Source organism: Xenopus laevis, chromosome 5L (genome assembly GCF_017654675.1).
Source record: "Xenopus laevis strain J_2021 chromosome 5L, Xenopus_laevis_v10.1, whole genome shotgun sequence".
Lineage (NCBI taxonomy): Eukaryota > Metazoa > Chordata > Amphibia > Anura > Pipidae > Xenopus > Xenopus laevis.
This window is the reverse complement of record NC_054379.1, coordinates 31358334-31374948: the sequence shown is the minus strand read 5'-3', so window position 1 is coordinate 31374948 and position 16615 is coordinate 31358334. Positions and strand designations below refer to the sequence as shown.

Below are 16615 nucleotides of genomic sequence, written 5' to 3'. Positions count from 1 at the left end.
TATAAATAAATATGTTTCACCCACGTTACACGCAGTAAGCCTAGAGCAAGGACATTGCAGCAAAGCAGTGGCAGATAGATATGAAGTACAAACTAATAATAAAACAGAGGCACATTATTTACCTTAGCCCTTGCTAGGAGGAACTTGCTGCAGCGGTCGTGGCAGATGTCAGATGCATCGTACAGTAATTCCTGTATACTGTTGGCAATTTTACCAAGTTCCAGGTCAGTTAACTTCATTTCTTCATTTAGACTATCAATAAAAAGAAAAAGCATTATGATTTGGGATGCAATCTTACTGCACACACATGCCGATCATCCCATATTTCATAGCAGTCATGTACAGCTTTGAAGTCCTGGTGAATTATGTGACCTTTTATGAGAGAGCTCATAGAGTTTATCACTTGTGAATAAGCATGGGCTAAACAGAAGTCTATTTTACAAGACATTCATGGCTTTTCTAATACATACGATATGACTTAACGCTTACATAAAAGCATAAATACTATCCAAGAATAACAGATATCATTTGACATACCCGATTTCTCAGATTGAGAGGATACTATGATAGTTTGCCTCTGATTTGCATGAACCATTTCCACAACATCCTGAGGTTGCCAAATGTGTAACCCCTCTCTCATTGTGCCCCATTATCAAGTGACAGACCATCTTTTGATAATGGATAATCAATAAATCTTTTTTTTTTTTATTTAGCTATAAAAAACAACTTGTAAATAATACATCTCATTGTGCCCCATTATGAAGGGACAGACCATGGAGCAAGATGAGAGGGGGTGGAATGTCTTGCAGGCTGGTGGGGAAACGATTCCTGTGATAATGGATAATCGTTAAAAATTGTTTTAGTTAGCTATAAACATAACTTGCAAATTATGCATCTGACACATTTTTTATCTTCTGAAAGAGATCTGTAACAAATGCATAGTAGAACCTGTTCTAGATTATTTTAAAAGGATGTGATGCAACACCTATAAAAGCCTTAAGGCTCCATCCAAAGCAGTAGTGGGTCTCTTACTTTATATGGATGTTCAGTGCACCAAGTGAAAGGATTAAATCATATAACTATTCACGTGTCTCATTCATTAGTGGTGACGGTGCAACCTTATGATTTTTGGGGCTCATCAAGCAATAAGTGCTCTGAAGTGTAAACAAAAATCATCCAGCATGCTAGAATGATGAGTTTAATATGTTCCATATGATAAAAGCACAAGTAAAATCTTTTACAGAGTCTAGTTTTACTCACATTATCTCTATTCCCCCTGGAGTAACAGAAGGCAGTGTGTGTTCTTTGCTGGAAGAAGAGTCTGTAGTGCATTCAGGATCAGATACTATATCGCTGCCAGAGGGCTCGCTGCTGCTGCTGGGTGATGCATTCCTTTGAAAGTTAGTGTTGGCAGCAGCATTGGGAAGCTCACCTTCGCTGAAAGCATCACTTATAAACAAGCCTTCATGCGTCAAGTACGCCAGATCGTTGTCCACATTGCTTTCCCTCCTGATACTCTGTTGAGCTGCCAATATTTCCATTTCTCTCACTCGCTGATTTTTATCTAAAACCATCAGCACTACATTACGGATGACACTTAGCGTTGCCTGCAGGGAAAGAAATAGCCACTATACTAAATAAAGTGCTTACCAATTGCAACAAAACAAGAAAAAAAGAGCAGAAGACAAGGCAAACTGTTTAAAGGGGAAGTCTAAAATAGAATAATGCTAGAAATGCTGGGCTGGGACTTAAGGTGGGAGCTCCCCTGCTGTTCATAAGTATGATTGTTTCCCTGCCCAGCGGTTAGGGACCAACTGACAATTCCTATACACAGCAGTAAATGAAGGTAGAATTTCACTGCATACAGTCAGGTTTTTTTTTATAAAAACTGTACACATTTTTTAAATCAAAGTATGTGGAGATGGGTTACTTTTTCATTAAAGAAAATAAAAATTGGATTTTATTTTTTTGCCTTTACATGCCCTTTAAGAACATAACATGAAACTGTACAACATTTGTAAGAAGAGTTCAGCTTCCATTTACATTTAAACTTACTGTGATTGCCCTGAGGTTTAGCAACCCTACAACAATAATAATCTGTGCCTTTATTTGTTGTTCAAAGCAGTTCCCAGTTTTGAATTTTGTTAGGCCATCTTTTCAGTGCCAGTGGCACTGCCCATGATCAGCAGCTTATGGTGGTTGGAAATCATCAAAACATCATCAGAAGTGAAGTTGCATCTGCCGTGGAGGCTCATGTGAATTATCAATCAATTTTGATGCACAATGCAACTTATCTTGATTTATATTGTACAAGCTGGCATCTAAAAGCAGCAAAGTGCATGTGCAGTGAATCAACACAACAGAAGATGGGGAGCATCTATAAGTCAGAGTCTTTACTACTAAAGAGATGCGTTGACCTTGAACTGGTACATAAGGCAAAAGTAGCAAGTTTGGCTTTTATTCTTTGTTGAGCTTTAGATAAGAGAAGAGTATCCAGTCTGTATACAAGCGAGTATACAAGGGCAGCTTTATTGATATACTATAATAAAGTATGAGGTTACACTCTGTATATAGAACATGTTAACAATTGAGTGTAATAAGTGTATGAAGGCGGCATGAACCCAGTACTTTAAGATCTGGCAAATCCCGAAATCCTTCATAAAACATTTGGCCAAATCCAAACCCTAATTTGCATATGTAAATTGGTGCCAGAATGGCAGAGAACCGCACAGCACTCGATCCCTACTTTCTTTGGCTTAAACAAAACCCTGCCCCAACCCCAGGCACCCCTCCCCACCTGTTACTGTCAAAAGTGTCCCTAATTTTCTATCTGCTATAAAAATGCAAAGTTGTGCAGCAAGGTTGACAGGCGCCCCTTTGAGCTGCTTCAGATCCCCGCTTCTGTCAGGGATCTCCAGCTAAACTTGCACAGTTAAAGGCAGTTTCCAAATGAACTTAATTGTGCATGTTCCTGCAGAAGAGGGTCTGAAGTGCCACCTGCCAATCCCGCTATGAAACTTTGCATATATAAATATATAGGGATACCTTTGACAGTAACGGGTGGTGTGGGGAGGCAGTCTAACAAATTTGCTGTTATGAACAAATAAAAAGCCTTGTGGACAAAAAAAAAGCCTTTATACATATTAAATAGCTCCTACTTTTTTCCACTTCACTAGTTAACCATTTATATTTACATATACAGTTTTTCACTTACCTTAACTCTTTGAATAAAAATCGTAAACTTAGAAAAAATATTCTCAAGCAAGCCAAACCACTGAGAAAAACTCATCATCCGAATCTGATCAGTAAGCCTGAAAATAGGAAATTAAAAAAGGGTAAATAGTTCCATCTGTTGTTAAAGCTGTGAAAAGTTATAAGCTCTACTTACTCAGCAAGAAGACAAAGGCATGCAATTAGAGCAGACTCCAAACCAGGTGATTAATAGCAAGTTACGGAGACAAAATTTAGACACACATGAGCCATGTGAGATATCTCCGAGTGTCTGCCTTACATCTATTTTGGTATATCTGCTCCCTCAGATGATGGCTCAGGGCAATACACCTGAGCTTACCGTCTACTTTGGTTTGATCCCCTTTAAATGCATCCCCCTTTGTATTATTCTGCTTCAATTATTCTGTATGTTCTTATATAATGGTTTCATGGGTCTCCTAATGTCTCTCTAATGTAACTGACCCCAGTGTGTATACGTTTGTATACTGCAGGTGAGATATATTAGTCTGGTGCTTCCCAAACTGTCCAGATTTATAATCCAATGATAATTTATGTATTTTAAATCTATAATAATAACCCTTGATGCACAAACACTCCAAACTCTTGACAGCAAAGCTGGAACTTTGTGCATCCACCAAAGATTACTCAGGCCAAACGTCATAAAGTTTCCTGAATATTTTTTGTACACATATGGGATCTGTTATCTGGAGACTTGTTATCCCGAAAGCTCAGAATTACAAGAAGGCTGTATCCCATAGATTCCATTTTAATTACCAAAAAAAAAAAATCTCTTATCCCAAAAACCATAGGTCCCCAAGCATTCAGGATAACAGGTCCCATACTTGTACTCTATAGTCGTTGGTTATAAAACTCTGCAATAAAAGAGCAATTACTGCTAAAACTCCAAAGGGAGGGCTCTGCTCAGAACAAAAACACTATAATATTCTCCCACTGAGACATCCTTTGGGGGGGAAAAAAACACTTTGCAAAGGGCTGCTATATTATTTGCATTTTTATTACAAAGACAAGGCAAGCACAAATAATAAACTTTCTCAACAGTCGACACTTGAAAAAGCTTCTTTCATACTTGAAGGCATTAGTTGTGATTAGAAGCAATTTTTTGCTTATGCCGGTTATAAACAGCCCTTTGTGAAAAATACTCTGCGCAAGGGGCCTCTGACATGCTATTTGCATTTTTATTACAGAGGGAAAGAAAATAATATATAATAACACTGACACCTGCAGAAAAACTGCATACATTTCAAGATATTTGGATTTTTTCAAGTAACACTTTAACTAGTTGCACACTAACTAAAAGCAGTCTGCTCAATGTCACTGATCTACTCAAGAGGAATCATGGAACTAAATAATTTTTCTTTCTATATTTAACTGTTCATTTCCTATCCTGTACATTTAGGCATAATAAAGATGTTATAGACACAGAACATTAAGCAGGCGTGTGGGATTTAATTCAGATGGGTCTGAGCATCAGAAGCACTCTAGGTGAGCATCAGTGAAAAACTGCAGTGTTGCAGTTGTTGCTGAATTGCAACTCTGAGAATTCCCTCAGTAAAAGTTTGGGGGGGGGGGGTGTAATTTTGAGAAGGCTTTGACCTTTTGCCAGTCAACAACAGTGTCAAGGGGCAGAGGGGCAAATTCACTAACCTCAGAAAATTCGCCAGCAATGGCTTCGCTCACAGGGCAACACTTCGCCAGGCGTAGATTCGCCAGGACAAAGCTAGTTTAGTTCACTAAAATCCGAAGTTGCGTCCAGGGAGCCGAACGCTGGCGAAGTTGTGCTAGCATTACTGCGCCAAGCAAAGTTGCGCTAGCTTTGCCTAATTTGCATACGGCGGGAAGTTAAAGTTCAATGGACGTATATGTTGCAGCAAATACATTACAATACACAAGCCCGGGAAATCTTAACATGAAATAAAGTTGTTATATTGCCCTACACATGAGCCCAGTGTATAGTTTATGTGCCAAATGTTAGGAAATGTAGGGGGAAGCAGGTTACCCCAAAAAAATATTACGATCTTTTTCAGCCTATCACCCTGAAAATGGAAAAGACGCTAGCGTTTTTTGGATACTAGTTAGGATTCCCACACCTATAACCAAAATTTCATGGAAGGATAGGCTTGGCTTGTCGCATTATACTTATAAGACACATACCCACTGATACAACTTAAAGGACAACACAACCTTACAAATAAGAGCCTCAATCTAAATGCATCATCTTGAATGATTAGTGTGTGGGTGCTGTAATTCTCAAAAAATTCTCTGCTAACAGAAAGCAAGCCCTGGGGCTGGCTGACGTCACTAAAATCTCCATCAAAGAGATCTTGGTCAGAGTGCTTTTCTAAGCACTGTTACAACTTACGGTAAGTTTTTTTCCCCCATTTTAATAATATAAGCAGTCAAACGTGAATATGTAACATGATCGCCCCCTGCTGTTCACCAGACCAACATTCAGATGCTTAAAGGAAAACTATACCGCCCGAACAATGTAGGTCTCTATAAAAATATATTGAATAAAATAGCTCAAGTGAAAACCCCTGCTTCGTGTAAATAACCCATTTTCATAATAACATACTTTTTTTTAGAAGTGTGTGCCATTGGTTAATCCTAAATAGAAAATTGCCATTAAAAATAAATAAATAAGGGCTGCCCCCTTGGATCGTAGGATTCATAGCGCACACAAACAAACCATACATGTTAGGTCACATGAGCCAATTAACAGACAGAGTTGTGTCTTTTGCTTCAACACTTCTTCCTGTTACAGTTAGAGCGGCAGTATTTCTGGTCAGGTGATCTCTGAGGCAGCACACAGACCATCACAAAATGGGGGTTCAAGGCAAGAGATGTAAAAGTGCAATATTTACTTAAAAATATAGACCAGTTTGGTAAGATATTTTAATAAGTCACTTAATGATGATATAAACTATCTGTTGCTTAAATATTCATTTTGGGGGCAAAGTTTTCCTTTAAGTTACTAATTTAGGCAGCATCTCCAGACAGTTTTCTGCTTAGTTCTGTCACAGAACTTTGCAGAGAAGCAAAAGGAGAAGTTTGCTGCGTCAATGAATTAAGCTACTGAATTTCTGTCTAGCCATCTCCCTGACACAAAAGCAGGGTATCCTGTTACACATTTATTACCAATGTTTGACTATGAATATTATTAAAATAAAATAAAACTTTAAAAATACTTAATATAAATTGCAAAAATGCTCAGATTATTCTGCAGGGGTCACACATCCCATTTAAAATGAACATGTTTGTTCTAATTTTGTGGGCTTCTTTTATGTTTGGCAGTCTGTGGGTGGTGCTCCGCTTTGAGACGCAGAAAACATTGCTATCCACCATTCAGAGCCGAGCTAAATGGGCAACTAGGAGACGAGCTTCACCCTACAACTCATCTGGTACTTGGTATAGATCAGAGACCAATGCATCTCTCTGTAATGTTTTGCAAGGAAGAATAAGACAACTGGCTATTGGATAAAAGTGCTATTTTGTGATTTTACTGGCACCATCTACTTGGATTTTTGTCTTCTTCCTTAAGTAGTTGTCAAACATAAAGCCCCACTTGAAGGTACAACGCTTGGCCAAGGCCCGTTATGAAAATTCTGGCACATTAGCCATTCAGTTTCAAGAATATCAAGGACCAAAAATACAAATTTACCTCAAATCTTGCCCTGACTTATATTTTAGCTGGTGTATTTAGGAGACAAAATGGTCATTATCTTATTATAAATAGCCTTCAGACTGATCCCCCTCCCTCCACCACTGCCTGGAGGGAGTACATATATAAGAGGTCAAAAGGGGTCCAAATTACATAAAATATATTATATGGAAAGAGTTTCAGAGGATCTTATCAAAAGCTTAGTTATTTTTCCTGGTAAAATATTGCAGAAGATGAAGAGTTAAGTGGCTGAACAGAAATTTAAGCAATATAAAAATAATGATAACAAAAAATGGAAGTCTCCCATTCAATCCTTTTTGGTTCCCAGGATGACACCAACAAAAGGGCAGATTATAAAGGCTAATAATTTGAAAAAGAAGACTAATTAAACAATTGCTTACAGTTGGTCCAACTATAACAGGCTTAAGGTTAATTTAATTGGAGAAACGAGGACATAGCATTGTACTCATGACATGTGAGGCAGCAATAAATAGAAGTCATGTGAAGATCTTAAACACTTTGTAATCTAGCATGGCTGGAAAAAATAACCACCAAGATTGATTGTTATGTTTGAAGTTTAGACACGAAACCAATGAAATCACTTACTTTGCAACAATTTCTGAGTCTATTTCATCAATCTGTGACACAGTGTTAACCACACACTGAAAACAGAGGATAAAAAAAGAGTATTATTTAGGATCAAAGTCACTCTCTATATAAAGCTCAACAGTGCTGCAAGTCTGACAGACAAACTATTATGTTGCCTCTGTACAGCATACTACAAAATATGAAACATATCATTTCATTGTATTGCCTGTATTTGTGATTATTTTATATTAAACAGTAAAAGCAAAATACACTTATCAAACAGACATACAGAAAAAAAGCTAATCAGACAGCAGTAGACCAATACATGGAGACTGATTTAGATATAAATAAGGGAACATCATTTTGGTACCTGCTTGATGATAGTTTTTGCTGTTGCCATCATTTCTTCTGAGTAGATCTCAAAGAAATCCAGTTTTCGCTGCTTCAACATGCCAAATACCAGGGACACCAGCCGTTCCTGTTGAAAACAGGTACAACAATGAATTATAGGATGAAATGATACCATGACTAATTAGTTTTTATACAAAGGGATTTTATATATTGTTAAACCAAATTAAACATGCAAAATCTGTAGAATTCCGAGTTAAAACTGGCCAGCTTACTTAACTCCCGAAGAATGATAAAGTAAAGGTGGCCATACACGGATAGATCCGCTCGTTTGGCGATGTCGCCAAACGAGCGGATCTCCCTCCGATATGCCCACCTTGAGGTGGGCAATATCGGGCTGATCCGATCGTGGGCCCTAGGGCCCAACGATCGGATCCTAGCGTTCGCCAAACGGGCGGTCGGATCGCGGGACCGCATCAACGAACAGATGCGGCCGCGATCCGACGGGATTTTTAACCCCATCCGATCGAGATCTGGCCGACTTTCGGCCAGATCTCGATCGGGGAAGCCCGTCGGGGGCCCCCATACACGGGCCAATAAGCTGCCGACTTGGTCTGTCGGCAGCTTTTATCGGCCCGTGTATGGCCACCTTTATGCAATAAAAGCTTTGCTTGTCAACTTATAAGTATATTTTTCAAGGTACGAAGAAAAATGGTATATAACAACTCTTAATAGTCATTTATAGTGATGAGCAAATCTGTCCCATTTTGCTTCGCTGAAAATATTTCAAAACTGGCAGAAAATTCCCAAAACTGAGAAACATTTTCGAACCTTTTTTGTTGCACATCATTTTTGTAGCAAACTACATTAGCGTCTATGGGTTTTTTTATGTGGTAGCTCAGTATACTGCTACACACATGCCCTACATTGTTAGAAGACCTCCTATCCACTGTGCTACAACTGCTTTTTCAATAGAAAAAAAGGCTCCCATTTTGCTAGTTTCTTAAAACCATGTCTGGTTGACTGGCAATGTATCTACTACTTCACTATAACTAACAACTAATAAATCTGACCACCAACAGATAATATCTGGGTGCTTTGTATCCCACATGTATGTCCTTATATAGGCAGTATGACGGCTCAGATCCCTTTGGTTGATGTGGATGGAGAGGGGAAGGATAAAATAATGTATGCGTTTGTCGTCTTTTTTTATTTTTTTATTTTGTCGAATGTCGCCGTTTCATTTACAAACATTTGTAGATACCTCTTCAACTACATGGCTGTCCTCTTCCAATAGTCTGTTTAAATCACTGCGAGCATATGATGTAAATTCGGAGATGATCATTTTATCAATCAGTTTTTCCAATTCACAAAGTTGTGAGCTGAGATGTCTAAAAAAAAAAAAAACAATGATTTAGTGAGACTATAGCCTGCAAAAGGAAGGTAACTGTGATGCAGATGAGTTATGATACATTACATATTTAAGTTTGGTTGACCAAAGTCCATCAAGTTCAAACCTTCCAAATGAAACACAACCCTCCATACACTCACAAACTATATAAACCAATAGCTAAACTAACTGTAGATTTTAGTATCACAATAGCCTATGATATTATGCTCAAATTGTGCGCTATAGCAGCCTCTATCCCCTAATTACACCTCCCAGCAAATATGTTTTCTTGTATCCACAATTTACTTAATTCTACTAAAGCACCAAATGAATAAAATGATGTGATGATTCCAATTCTTGCTTTCAGGCCACATGGCTGCATAATTCTGGACTGGCCTGGAATGAGATTGAAAATAGGCCCCATCTTTTCAAGCATACAGAGAACCAAACAGCCCCCCACCAGCCCAATAAATAGTGTCTGTGGCATCTTACAGCAGCCCCTCTGGCATTTGCAAGAATCCTCAGATTGCCAGTCCAGACCTGCATAGCCAGACAGGCATTTTTGCAAACTGAGTAAGTAACTACTGGTGTTTACTATATTTGCTAAAAGAGAACAAGTTGGAAAGATGTTGAAAATCAAACTGCTATTTAGCAACTTACCGAAAACTGTGAATACCCTGTAATTCCTGCTGCAAAACCTCTTGTGTTGTTGCTATTAAGTCCAAAGCTCCTACATACTCAGAGGTTGATAATAGAAGCTGTACAGTAGGCTGAGTTTGATGCACTGTAGCCATTAACTTGAGCTTATTGTATATTTTAATGCAATTGTTCCTGGTCAGTGCTTGCCGCAGGATTCGCAGAGATCCTTCACACATGACTCTGTCTATCTGAGAGATCTTGTCCCGCAGCATTTTCACAGCCTGGGAAGTCTTCCTGAGGTAGTCCTGCAGCTCATGTTGAGAGGTCATAGCATGAAAAAATGCTTCAGAACGCAAGGAGATTTGATGAGCGATGTTCACCTCAACAATATCCAAGTAGTGGCTTAGCTTTAGGAAAAGAAAATAGATATTACTAAAGTGATAATGTACAGTATTAACGTTTTACAAATAAGAAGTCCCCTTCTTTAGTAAAAAAAAAATACACAAAAATGAAAAATATAAAGTAAAACCCATGACGTCTTGTATACTTCTTGTAGTCAGTCAGTTTTTCTTTTAACGTAAACATACTCCAGTTTGCACCAACTGTTGAGTGCAATGTGGCGCATACAGTTATATTGCACTGATGCTCACAAACTTATTGGTGCAAACATTGCTCTAAAAATTAACAGAACTATATTGCACCTGTTATTTGGAACCATTCCTTATCCACTAAATGAAAAACAAAATTCAAAAAGGTGAATAAGGCAGCTTAGTATATATTATTAGATTTAGGGCTAAAGCAAAGTAGGACTTTTTGGGTTTCAAGTTACTGGTAAAGCTTTCCTTTCTGTGCAATAAAAAGCAATTTGCACCATTCCTTGGTGTTATCATAGCGGCTATTTACATCAACAGCCCAAACGTTTAGTATGCCACAGTTCTTAGTGTAATTTCAGAAAATTAGTTTAGTTATAATGAACTCTTCATATTAAATAATGGCACAGGGAGCATATTTAAGCTTGGATGCACCCATGCAGCCTGTCATTTAGTTAAAAAGAATCTGCCTATCCGTACTAATAAGCTGGTATCCGACCCTTTTGGTTTAGGCAGACCCATCCAAGTTCTTGCTTGCCCAAATTTTGCTCTCTACTATCTGGCGGCTCAGCTAGTGTATGTAGCATGGAGCCTTAACCCATCAGCCGAGAACGCGGCCGTCCCTATTTTGGCAGAAGCAGCCGGGTCTATCGATGCACTCGCTAATTCAGTGCTCCAGAGTACTACCCATAGGAGCTGCCCCCCCCCCTCAACTTTAAAGATGTTACCTCCAATATGGGAAACAGCCCTTAGGTATGACAAAACACGCCAAAATAACATCTCCCCCTACACATCTATATGGTGCAATCCCAAATTAACACACTTTCGGACAATACAAAACCCAGTACTCTGGGCAAGATACAGCATAAAATATATTGGTCAGCTGTATGACAATCAGGGGTTTAAATCTTATGCGTACCTAGCAGCAGAATTTAAGCTTCCTAGAAACATGTGGAACAGATACTTTCAAATAAGGCATGCAGCGCGTAGCCAGTTCCCGACCTACCCCAGGATCTCCCCCTTTCTACTCCTTAAAACCTTAAGGTCAACAAATCAGGGGAAATAAGTATCTCGCGTCTACAACATCCTTAATAAACAAAGGGGCAATCCTTATGCACATTGTCATAAGTGGGTGCAGGAGATACCACACCTGGACCTGGATGACTGGGATGACATCACACACTCATATTTGCCATCTGTAATAGGCAGCAATGATATCCTAATACAATATTGTACGATACATAGAACCTATCTTACCCCAGTGAGGCTGCACTCCATGGGCCTTAAAGCAGACAACACATGCTTTAAATGTGGGATGGATCCAGGCACTTATTTACATACCTTGCCTGGAGATGGTTAGATTCTGGGACAAGGTGGTGAACTTTGTAATGCAAACTCTCAAAATACCGTGTATGCGGACACCGGAGGCATGCCTTTTGGGCTTGGTTGAAAATATCACACCCGACAAATACCAACGTGTTCTTTTAAGGTTGCTCTGTTTTTATGCAAGGAAGGCAATTACCTTGGTTTGGAAGCTGCCTAGAGCCCCTCCCTAAAAAGTTGGAAATCATTAGTAAATGAAGCTCTTCCCCTATACAAACTAACCTATTTGAGTAGAAGATGCCCAGACAGGTTTGGAAATATCTGGGGTCCATGGATAGACGAATTTGACACAGCATATGTGCAGGACAATATTAAGTGTGCTATAAGCTATATATAACGAGACTCCTGTGGTATGCATCCCTCAGCCTACCCCCCCCCCCTCTCTCCTACTGCTTTTCTGTTACCCCCTGTTAAATAAAAAGGTTAAAAAACGCTTGACTTATCCCTTGCTGACCTATCTTAGATCGACAATTCTCACGTGATAATTATGTATGGATATGAAAACTCGCTATATATTTGAATTGTTTGTTCTTGCTTATTATGGATGTATCAAGCTGAAAATGAAAACTTTATTTAAAAAAAAAAAAAAGAAAAAGAAAAGAATCTGCCTGGAACTGCAACTATAGAGACAACAATAGGGTATTGGGGGGGGGACCCATATCATCTTCCACACCCTCTCTCCAGCCTGCATGTATGATGTCCGATCCATGAATCCGTACACGAGGGGGGAGCATGGTAATGCAATGCAGAGAGGGCCCTGAAACATTTCTGCAGGGGGCCAGGGAAAGTTACACTACTGATTTTCAGTCTAACTTAGTCTAGCTTATATAGAGTACCTTTTCTTGAAGCAATTTGGAGGATGCTGCATCTCTGCTTCCTTTTCCCCCAGCACTGCTAAAATGAGACCATGGTAAAACAGCATTAAATGTTAAGGAGTCCTCCAAGGCAAAGTCTGGTTTCATAAAAATCTGAAAAAAAGAAAATCAAAGGAAAACTTATTTCTTAAGATGGCCATACCTTAAAATATCTGCTCATTTGTCCAATTGATATCAGGTTGATTTTAAGACATCAGTTGGGGAAGGCCCCATACATGGGTCAACAAGTTGCTGATTTGTCTGCAGCTGTTATCGGCATGTGTATCGCCCCCCTTTATATTACATATTTACACAAATCCATGGCAGATAATCTTTTAAGATCATTTACACAAAGATCTCTAGACAGCTGTTGTGTGGTGGAGTGTTACACTGCTCGTAATTCCACACTCTCAGACAGACCAACTGGGCTTCACTTCAGTGATTCTCCCCAGCATTACTGCTGAACCCTGTTGGAGTAGTTTGTGTCCCTCAGTGTTAAGTCCAGCCTTAGGGTAGGACTTCAGGATGCGAGAGGAGCCGATATGTCGCAATGTGACAAAACGCATGCGTTTTCATCCGACAGTCAGATAAATGTAGTTTTTGCCTGCGATTTCTCCTTCACTTCCATTTCTTTAGAACATCCGACACGTCGCATGCGTTTTGTCGCATTGCGACGTGTCGGCTCCCAGTGTCGGACTGGGATGCCAGGGGCCCACCAGAAAACCTTAGACCTTGGGCCCACTGGAAAATCGTAGACTGTGGGACCACTTTTCAAACTATTATTCCTCCTCTCCTCTCTCAAACTCTTTATTCTCTTAGTCTTGTATTACTTACTTCTACACTATATTCTTCGATTATTAAGCATTTTTTCCCCATAAAGACCATGAAATAGGCTAAATGGTTAGAAGCAAGAGGGCTCACTGACACCTGGGCCCACCGGGAGTTTTCCCGGTATCCTGGTGGTCCAGTCCGACACTGTCGGCTCCTCTCGCGTTGTGAAGTCCTACCCTTCGGCTGATGACCTGTTTAGAATAGGAAACACCTGCACTAGCACATATTTTAAGCTTAATAATGGTCACTAGAGAGCACCAGCTGTAAAGCTCCCTGTCTGTCATTAGCCTATGGTACAGCAATTTTCTAGAAGAGGTTTCAGTGAAGACAAATTACTGTATGCTACAATAAAGGAAACCATCAAACATCAATGGTTATAGATAGTCTCAGATCCCTAGTAGTGGGAAAATAAGTGTGTTAACAGGCTTTGGGTCGGCTATTCCCCAGCATAGGGCACAGATTTCAATGTAGCAACCTGGTTGCCTATCCAAGAGAAAAATAGCATTGCACAGAATAATTCTCCTAGTGTCTGGTTTTCTTGTTTAGATCGCTATGGCATGAGAAGGCCAAAGGCTGAGCACAAAGCCATACTGGTGACTTGCTTGCTATGTTGTGACCATTAAAAAATAAAAACATCACTGCACCAGTGAGTAACCACGATACAGTAAGTTACAAGCAGCACGCTGTACTAAATGGTAAATATGACACAAGACATATGGGTGAGCCCTTAATTCTGTGTCCTAACACTAACATGATTATATCAAGAGAAGCACGCACACACCCCATATAAATATTTTTTATATAAAAATCTATAAAGAAAGAATAAGCAATTGGAAAAAAGTAAACTAAATTTTAACAAAGTCCCTATAATATAATTCAAGACAGATTTAATTCAACAGATTTAATTATAAGAGGACACGTGCAATAGTCTTTTTGGTTTTCTTTTTAATGCCATTTTGCAGTGGAGCAGTCATTTCAATGAAGAAAAATGCATGTTTATGAATAAATTCTTTTGCTATTTACCTTAGGTACTTGTTCCAGATCTGCTCTGGATTTGAGTACTGGAAAAAGAAATGAATAAATACAGTTTCAGACACATTTACTGGTGGCACAAAGTCACAGAATACATTAATGCCTTAATGAGCAGCTGGCACACTGTTGCTATGGTGATTCAGACTTCTTTTTTAACTTTTAGGGCTGAGTAATAGTTTTATAGCAGACTAAAACTGGTTTTCTTCGTTCTTTAATCAGACGAGGTAGCCTTTTATTCTCTCTTCTGACTACCAAGACTCATCATTCATTTCAACAGTGCTGCTGTTAATGCTGGTCATTGGAATGAGTGTGCTTCAATGGGCCCATAATAGAAGGACATCCAAGGCCCACAACAATTTTTAGACAATGCTCAATGTTACGGGTGATGATAATAAGAAATAGCTGATAAGAAATAGTCTTTTGCTGGGCCAACCTGGAGAACCTCTAGTACCTGCAGGCCAGTCCAACCATGGTGTGCTTTATCCATACACCAGTACAAGGACTAAACATTGTTGCCTTAAAGCAGGGATCCCCAACCTTTTTCACCCGTGAGCAACATTCGGATGTAAAAAGAGCTGGGGAGCAACATAAGCATGAAACAAGTTCCTGGGTGGTGCCAAATAAGGGTTATGATTGGCTTTTAATAGTCCCTATGTGGACTGGCAGCCTACAGGAGGCTCTGATTGGCAGACCAACTGGTTTTTATACAACCAAATCTTGTCTCCAAGCCTGGAATTCAAAAATAAGCACCTGCTTTGGGGCCACTGAGAGCAACATCAAGGGGTTGGTGAGCAACATGTTGCTCACGAGCTACTGGTTGGGGATCAATGCCTTAAAGGAACAGTTCAGTGTAGTTGAACTGAGAGGAATTCATTGGTTCCTGGATTTACTGGTCCTTTATAGTAAAGTATGGGTTAGCTTAATGTGTGAACAGAGTGTTCCTATTCGCATTTATACATATGAATGGGATATTCCATTACTGCAGTCTCAGCAGAAACAGTTTACATAGACAACCACACCAACAGTGATGTGACTTTGCGACCCCAAGTTAGGCTCTATGAATTATGCCTCTATCAAGACAAATGATGCTGCAGTATAAGAGCAAGCATGCAAGTTAGTAATAGGGTGTCCACTACCAAACCCCAGCTTCTATAACTGCTATATAATTTCACATAGGAATTGTATAACAATAATAATGCTAAAATGCATAAGGGGTAAAGAGAAGCATTGTAATAATCCGACAGTGGCATTTCTGAATGCCAGACCCCTTTATCTGCCCAATATTCTGCCACTATTGTGTGTTTCTGTGGGTTTATAAACATATGCTGTCTGTAGTGTACATAAGTATATGTTCCACAGCAAAAACAAAAAACTATTTTTACAGTGAACTGAAGGCTTTACAAATTGAAAAGAAAAGTTGAAGCAGATACTAACATTGTCTAAGAATATGTTTTACCCAAATTAACCAGTTTGACATTTGCTTGTGTGTTTGTGTATATAGAATTGTGAGAAGAGATGAGACATACCATGGGAATAGGCTGGTCTGTCAAAGTCTTCCTTTAATGGGCAAACACTCTTCCATTTTTCATGACTTTTTTCTCTCTACAAAAAACAAAATGATACTATGCATAACTGTTGATGTCAAAACAGAAATTAACCATATGATACAAGAAAAGAAGAGTTCAGGAAACAACATAATAATAAGTTAGGAACTAAGTCTAAATGTAGTACACACTGGGGAAGTGTGTTGATAAATCTATTTCTGCCTTGTAAGAACTATTTTCTAACAACTCACAGGCTGGCAGAGTCTTGCAACCATTTCCTAACAACCTGTAGGCTGGCAGAGTCTTGCAACCCCTCCCTTAGCATGTCCATTCTGATGTATGCTGGCACTCTCTCTGCTTTCCATAGTCGGAGGTGCACAGATCCTCTGGAAAGCAGAGGAACTTCAAGTCCCAGAATCTATCAATTCACAATGGAACAAGGTGAGGGAGGGGTTGCAGGACTCTGCGATCCTAAGGGCTGTTGGTGAATGGTACTTAGGAATCAA

The 16615-nt window shown here is 39.3% G+C and overlaps 1 protein-coding gene across 2 annotated transcripts in view; it reads right to left on the bottom strand.

Annotated features, from left to right (window-relative positions):
* Nucleotides 1–16615, bottom strand: part of vps54.L (VPS54 GARP complex subunit L homeolog) — a 46942-nt gene that overhangs the window by 14045 nt on the left and 16282 nt on the right. For both annotated transcript variants that reach the window (XM_018262826.2, XM_018262825.2), the window contains exons 4-13: nucleotides 16092–16167; nucleotides 14557–14594; nucleotides 12685–12816; nucleotides 9897–10282; nucleotides 9111–9237; nucleotides 7869–7976; nucleotides 7517–7572; nucleotides 3215–3311; nucleotides 1261–1607; nucleotides 123–252 (exon numbers count right to left, since the gene is read on the bottom strand). In XM_018262826.2, the coding sequence (XP_018118315.1) occupies nucleotides 123–252; nucleotides 1261–1607; nucleotides 3215–3311; nucleotides 7517–7572; nucleotides 7869–7976; nucleotides 9111–9237; nucleotides 9897–10282; nucleotides 12685–12816; nucleotides 14557–14594; nucleotides 16092–16167 (1497 nt within the window). The remainder of the gene's footprint in view (nucleotides 1–122; nucleotides 253–1260; nucleotides 1608–3214; nucleotides 3312–7516; nucleotides 7573–7868; nucleotides 7977–9110; nucleotides 9238–9896; nucleotides 10283–12684; nucleotides 12817–14556; nucleotides 14595–16091; nucleotides 16168–16615) is intronic.